Source organism: Bos taurus, chromosome 10 (genome assembly GCF_002263795.3).
Source record: "Bos taurus isolate L1 Dominette 01449 registration number 42190680 breed Hereford chromosome 10, ARS-UCD2.0, whole genome shotgun sequence".
NCBI lineage: Eukaryota > Metazoa > Chordata > Mammalia > Artiodactyla > Bovidae > Bos > Bos taurus.
Window position 1 is genome coordinate 58047976 of NC_037337.1, and position 7839 is coordinate 58055814.

The window sequence follows — 7839 nt, forward strand, 5'->3', positions numbered from 1 at the left end:
CCAACACAGTCATTTGGATGGAAATTTTATAATTTATTGAAGGATAATGCAGTTTTTATTATATTATTGTATCATTTTCATGGTGCATTAATTTTTTGATAATATTGCGGAAATGAAGTGATTTTAAAACAAATATAAACATTTGTCATTCATTGAGGGGTTTTGGTAGAATTTTGTCTAAAAAAAATAAGTTTATAGATTCAAAGAACTGATGTTCTGGTTTTTTTTTTTTATTTTCTCAGATGCGTTTACGAGACAGGAAAGACTCTCCTCAACTTCTCATGGATGCAAAACACATCTTTCCTGTCACCTTTCCTTTTAACCCCTCTTCCCTTGCGCTAGAAACCATCCAGATTCCAGCCAGCCTGGGCCTGGGATTCATATCACGGGTCTGAAAGTGATGTCAAGGCAAATATTGACAATACATTTCTTGCCTGAAATAAGAACCCATTATTTCAAGTGAGCTACTGAAAACACATTTTAAAAGATAGTACTTATCATCTCCCAAATAAGGGATTATTGACTAGAACTGCCCCTAGGATACTTTTCATCATCTTGGAAAGCAAGATAGGTTCCTTTGTGCCATGTTACCTTCATGACAACACTTGTCCTTGGTCAGTTAGGTGTCTGCCATTGACGTGCAGGTGAATGATGGAAGAAAAGAAAAACATGTATCTTCAGGTGCCAGCATTTATTTTAAATCCTTATCACTGCATCTAAATGATATAAAAAACCTGAATTCCAGATATGAATATGAGCTGTTGTTAAGAAGGCGCCATCAAGGAACCTCCTGTGTGCTAACTGGAAGAACTGAAAGAAAAATCACCGAGTACATATCATACCAGCTTAGGAATTATGTTGATAATGTCAAACTGGAACAAATAAACTGACATTATGTAAAGTAACTGGATAAGTAGCTCCCTTCTATGTGTCCCTATGATGTAGAAATATTAAGAGAATGTTGGTTTGCTTAGAGCATGGAAGTCCATTTGTACTGCAGTTTACTGAGCATTTTAAATTGCTGCTACATACTATGTTCTTTAAAATGTAAGTGATATTCATATTAGGCACTACAACAAGAAGCTTCTCTTTTATCGACTCTGTTTACAGTCCAATCAGATTAGTTTTAACTGGATTACACGCACGTATCTACAGATTCACCCGCACAAGTAGCAGACACTGGGAAGTCATGTAGTAATATGACACAACGTTTGACATTTAGGGATAGGACTAGGCAAAGTGGTTATTGTTGATGTCATTTATTCAGGATGTGTTATATTGATGTGCTCATTAACTTTCCCTGGGTGATATCACATCAGGATACAGTGTTCTGTGAAGTGACTTATTTTTAGTTACCAGATCTGATTCCTGCAGTGCATATTTTCAACCCTGACAGGTTTTCTTTCTTCTTAATTTATTAAGAATTAATCTCAGTATCTAGAGAGGATTGTCAGAATATTCATGATTCACGTCTTGAAATCTTGATTCTTTTATAAATTATGCAAAAGAAAGTATATAATAAATAATTGATTCCACTTTTTAGGCTTTGCAACTTCTATAAATGTTCTCAGTACCACTAGATATTTTAAAGAGCATCATATTAGAAATACTTTGACCTATATAAAAATATAAGGAGATTGCTGAATTTTACAGAGGACTTGGTTTAATAAGACCCAGATTCTATAAGTTTTCATTCTGACATTCTAAGTAAACATATTCTCCATTTGTCCCACAAATCTTAAACAATAAATGTTTCAGATTGTGCAAAAGCAAATTCTTAGCTTTCACTAGAAACTCTGGTTCGGAATTACAATCATAGATTTGTATAAATTAACTGTTAGATGATCTATTAAATATGTGCAATATTATTAATGGAAGTAAAACATTTTCAAATCAGTGATAAAGATTGTTATTAAAAGATAAATACTGTCTGTTAACTTGTTTGAGCCTCAAATTCCTCATTTATACAGTAAGAGTGCTAGACAGCCAGTTTCTAAGGTCCCTTCCACTTCTGAAGTTCTCTCCCCGGCGTGCTTGGACCACAGAGAAGTGAGCTGCAGGTATTCGGTAAGGTTAGCCTAGTGTTTGGAGCACGTTAATTTTGAGGGATTAATAAAATGTAAAATCATAGGTTTATGAAGCTATAATTTTCCTTAAATGAATATGATTTATATTCATGCTTTTAGAAATTTAGTTCAGGTAATTTTTATTAAATTGTGTACTGCTGTATTCAGATTGGATACATTTATTCATTTGCAAAATCAAGCAAAAATGTTACTTTGGACTCTCTCAATTTTCCCTGGTTGTCAATGTGGTTTTCAATAACTTGTGAAACCACCTACTTAGTACTGAATGTGTCAGAGTCTAAGAACATAGATGGGACTTGGGTGGGAGAGATGTCCCCTCAAATGCCACTGTGATTGTAGGCTCCCCTACTGAAACCCGGAAATCCTCCGAGGCCCTTTCCCAGGTTAGTCCTGCGTAGCATGTTCCACGCACACCCTGAGTCATGTCAGGTCCTCAGGCTCACACTCTAGCTTCCACTGCCACTGCAGCCCTTGTCTTTCCCACAGACAGCTTGTATCCTGAGGCATGTCTACTCTGGGCCTTTCTCTCTCGTATCTCCCATCTTTCTGCTACAAAGAGCCTCTATTCCACACCCAAGCCACAGGCTCTCCTGTTCAGGGATGGCCACACAAATATTATGCTATTTTAGGGCTCCAGCTTCCTCCAGGGTCTATCCAGAACCCCAGATGGGGATCTGAATTAATTTCTCTTAGTGGCCTGAAGATCTTTAGTCACAACAGAAATACCTTACAACCACAGAACTCCAAATCTTGGTAAGTCATTCTGTGTCCTAGTTTCTTGGAGATGCAACAATATTCTGCTGACTGTGGGTATCCTTGGCCTCTCTGAGGGCTTCTCACCTTTCCCTCTGTCCATTCACACTTTATTACCCAGCCTCAAACAAACCTCTGCCAGCCTCCACACCATCCATCCACTCACTTATCCATTCATTCTTTCCCTTCCTTCAGCCATGTCAGGTATCCCCTCAACTGTCTACTCACCTACTCTGACTATGCTGAAGGCTGTGGTGGAGTCAGTCTTCAGCTGTTCCACCGACCTGCCTTCAGGCCAGTTTTTACATGAGTTCTCACTGTTTTCACTTCTCTGCAGTACTTAGCATTACCACTAATACGCTTGTTCATAATTCCAACATGACATACTATAGGAACTCAAAGAAAGAGTTCTCTGAGAAAACAATTCACTGTCTCAATAGCCACTTCTCAATAGTCTCTTCCCCACTCACCTTACATGGAGACTGAGCTCACACCTTGGAAAGCAAACCTGAAAACTTAGAAGCAGTTTCCCTTCTTGTACCTTCTCTCAGGTTAAGGTTTTGCTCTGCCTGAGAGAAACTATAATGAAGGGGAAAGATGAGCATGGAGTAAAATCCATGACGTGTAGCTTCATGGTTCCTTCCGAAGTTGTGAGAATTCCCCGTGCACCTGACATTTCTTTCCTCAATTGCAAAAGTACCAAAATATGTATTCCAAAGCCAACTGAGAGGAGATTTGGGGATTTGGGTCAGTTTGTCTCATTTGCTTTATTTCATTCATTTCAATGGATAATTGAAAGTTGCCTCTTTCTGCATAAGTGATGATTCTGTATAATATAGATCAAAGCTTTTAGTAACACAGTTTAATAATTTATTTGATTAGAATTTCAGTAGAGTAATGGTTGTGAGAAATGTCTTCCCTGGTAACCCTAGGTGAAGGCGCACCTGGCACCATCCTGACATGCCCTCATATTCTCTCTTTCTCTCTCTCTTTCTCTTCCACACATACACAGTCTTCAGTAACTTCAACTGTTTCACATAAAACACAGGAAAAATGTCACGCTTGAAGGTGGCCCTTCAGTTCTCCTAGTGAAAGGGCATGTAGCAACAGTACCTTGTGCCTGGCCATCTTTACTCCAGCTCACGTGCTCTGGTACCTCATTGTGTCCTCACAGCAGCCCTGGAAGGCGGGAGGGTCGCTACTGCCATCCTTGTGTGTGTGAAAACTTGAGACCGAGATAAGGCCAGTGACTTGCCTGACTAAGGTTGCCTAGGTTGCCCAAGCTGTGCCATCATTCCACACTCAGCAGTGGCGGTGAGAGCACCTGTGGGGCAGAGACTTGAAAAAGTCCCCAGGTTCCGTTTTGTTCCTCCTGGTGCCCGTGGGCTGCCCTGGCCCAGCACAAGGTACTCTTTTTCTCTATCAGCGTTGAATAAACGCTGAGCACCAAGTTCTTGGTGCTGATCACATGGGGTGCCTTGTGCTATCCTTCTTGTCATAGTCACCAACTATAACTGGGCTTCCCTTGTGGCCCAGCTGGTAAAGAATCTGCCTGCAATGCGGGAGACCTGGTTTGGGAAGATCCCCTGCATAAGGGAAAGACTACCCACTCCAGTATTCTGGCCTGGAAGATTCCATGGACTGTATAGTCCATGGGGTCGCAAAGAGTCGGACACGATTGAGTGACTTTCACTTTCACCAACTATAACTAGGTTTGGCTTTTGTAATAGATCAGTACCCCACCCCCACCTTGGGAGGGTGCAGGACTCTGTTTTGGTCATTATTTAGTAGCAGGCTGTCCCAGCCTGACAGGAAATGGAGAGAGCCTCCCAATAGTTAAGAAGAAGGTCACTGTCAACACACAGCCCTCAAAGTCACTACGAGAGCCACCAGGTAAGCTAGCTGAGCAGCCTGGAGAGAACCTGTGGGCGCAGGCCAAGTTCCTGGGTCCCTTCTGAGGGCTGTGTACCAGGCAGGCCATACACAAGTCTTTGTGTGTTTGAACATGGCAGTGTGTGCATGCTGCCAGTGTTGGCTTTGGCGCCAAGAGGTTAGGGAGGCACTGTGTATGCATAAGGGCATTGATTTCTTCTCAGGCTGTGCTGTGAGGGCCACCTTAACCCCTGCTCCCTTCCTTCCTAGAGCTGCCTTAAGTTCTCTGGAACTCCTCTGTAAGGGGAAGTCTTGCCTGGAAAGGTATCTTGCCCTGTTTCTCAAGGTGTGAGGGTGTGGGTGGGCGTGGCCTCCTTTCTTCCTTCCCAGTCTGCATGACCCTCCCCTCCTGTTCCTTCTTCCTTTGCTCTCATTTCCAAACGGGTATTGGAACTCTGAGGCAGCAACAACCTCAGAGCCAATGAAATGTAATCTCAGAGAGTGTTTCCTGACTTTGGGGGGCTCTGTGTTACAAGTAAGCAAATGAACATATGAAAGAAATACAGAGATAATTTAGATTCTTGGTAATTCTTAAATGGCTTGTTTCCCACTGAACTGACATTTTCTTAGGCTAAAGGGTATAAATGTAAAACCTTTCATGGACATTCATTAAAATTTTTTTTAAGAACACTTTACCCATATCAAAACTGGAGTGAAAATAGGAAACAGTGCTATAATTCTAATTCATTGTATTATCCTAAATTAAGTCAAACTGAGATTACAATAGATGTCTCAATAGATCAGAAACTGGAAAGCACTATGTAAAATATTTGCCAAAATACATTTTATACATTTTTTATTTTATAATTTGGTCTAGTTAAAATGCTCATTAGCTCAATTTAATGGGTGTTACTAGATTCATTAAGATGTCTAAATATGAATATCATTTCCTTAGTATTGTAATGTTGCTTGAAATATTTGACAGAAAACATTTCTTTTTAGAAAAATGATTTTTGAATTGAAGTTTGTATGTACAATTCAATGCTTAGTAGGTCAGTATACATTTTCATGACATTTTTCAGAGTCAATAGTTTTAAATATCTTATTGTTATTATATGTTATAAAAACTTAGCCTACATTTCAGGGTCTCTACAACACTTGAGCCATTTAATTTTTCCAACATATGCTGAATTTTTCCTTCAAATATGGATATATGTGTTATAATCTATGATCCTAATTGTGAATTTTTGTGGAACCCAGGAGTTATGTTGATTTTCTTGTGTCCTTGGAGAATTTAAGTTGCTCTAACAGTGTTGCATAGAAATGAACTTATGACATTTAATATTATTTTAATTACTAACTTCAATTGTCAACTTACTGTGAAATGGATATGTCTTTTAACTACCATGGCATTGAACATTGCAGTTTTTCTTTTTCCTTGTTGGATCTGGAAAAGGAATTCTACTTTGACCTACATGGAAAAACATGATCTAGTTAATCTTTGAAAAGTTCTTAAGTGAAATATTCCTCCATGAAAAAGGAAGCAAAAGTACTGAGAAGTGAAAGGCATTATCAAACAACACTAGTTTTAAACTAAACCCACCCCAGCATATGTCACATGAAATTTTAAAAAATAAGTTAATAATGCACCTCATGTCAACAAAAGCCTTTGAAACATGGGTTTTCACTAGATACCACCTAGTGCTAAGATGAAAACCAAAACAATATCAGATAGACATTTATGCTCTAAATTTGTAGTTGTCTGGTGTTGTACTTAGTAAATGTGTGTCATTAATGCTGTATTCTCCTAGCTATTAAAGAAAATTGTTCAAATAAAGATATGGATGTAAAGGATTTTTGTTAGTGTCATAAATAAACCCACATCACATACACCAACATAGATCACATTTGGGGCCATGAAACACACCTTTAAAATTTAAAAGCCTAACACTAAAAATCAATGACAGAAAGACAGCTGGAAAATCCCCAAATAATTGGAGATTAAACCACTTCACTTTCACTTCTCACTTTCATGCATTGGAGAAGGAAATGGCAACCCACTCCAGTGTTCTTGCCTGGAGAATCCCAGGGACGGGGACGCCTGGTGGGCTGCCATCTATGGGGTCGCACAGAGTCGGACACGACTGAAGCGACTTAGCAGTAGCAGCAGCAAATAACACATGGATCAAAGAAGAAATCTCTAGAGAAACTTTTAAATATTTTGAACTAAATATAAGTGAAAATACAAGTTAAAAATGAATCGATATACAAGAACAGAAACAGACTCATAGACAAAGAAAACAAACTTCAAAAAAAGAAAAATCTCTGTTTCAGTTCAGTTCAGTCGCTCAGTCATGTCCAACTCTTTGTGACCCCATGAACTGCAGCATGCCAGGCCTCCCTGTCCATCACCAACTCCCGGAGTTCACTCAAACTCATGTCCATTGAGTTGGTCATGCCATCCAACCATCTCATCCTCTGTCGTCCCCTTCTCCTCCTGCCCTCAATCTTCCCAGCATCAGGGTCTTTTCAGATGAGTCAGGTCTTTGCATGAGGTGGCCAAAGTATTGGAGTTTCAGCCTCAGCATCAGTCCTTCCAATGAACATCCAGGACTGATCTCCTTTAGGATGTACTGGTTGGATCTCCTTGCAGTCCAAGGGACTCTCAGAAGTCTGCTCCAGCACCACAGTTCTAAAGCATCAATTCTTTGGCACTCAGCTTTCTCTATAGGCAAACTCTTACATCCATACATGACTACTGGGAAAACCATAGCCTTGACTAGATGGACCTTTGTTGACAAAGTAATTGTCTCTGCTTTTTAATATGCTGTCTAGGTTGGTCATAACGTTCCTTCCAAGTGGTAAGCATCTTTTAATTTCATGGCTGCAGTCACCATCTGCAATGATTTTGGAGCCCCAAAAAATAAAGTCTGACACTGTTTCCACTGTTTCCCCCTCTATCTGCCATGAAGTGATGGGACCGGATGCCATGATCTTAGTTTTCTGAATGTTGAGTTTTAAACCAACTTTTTCACTCTCCACTTTCACTTTCATCAAGAGGCTCTTTAGTTCTTCTTCACTTTCTTCCATAAGGATGGTGTCATCTGCATATCTGAGGTTATTGATA

General features: G+C 39.7%; 1 protein-coding gene across 5 annotated transcripts in view; it reads left to right on the plus strand.

Moving 5' to 3' along the window:
- The window catches only part of MYO5A (myosin VA), a 205627-nt gene extending 199061 nt beyond the window's left edge, over positions 1–6566 (plus strand). For all 5 annotated transcript variants that reach the window (XM_005211877.4, XM_005211879.4, XM_024998029.2 and 2 more), the window contains one exon: positions 243–6566. In XM_005211877.4, the coding sequence (XP_005211934.1) occupies positions 243–395 (153 nt within the window). In that variant the 3' untranslated portion in view covers positions 396–6566. The remainder of the gene's footprint in view (positions 1–242) is intronic.
- Positions 6567–7839: the final 1273 nt, after the last annotated feature.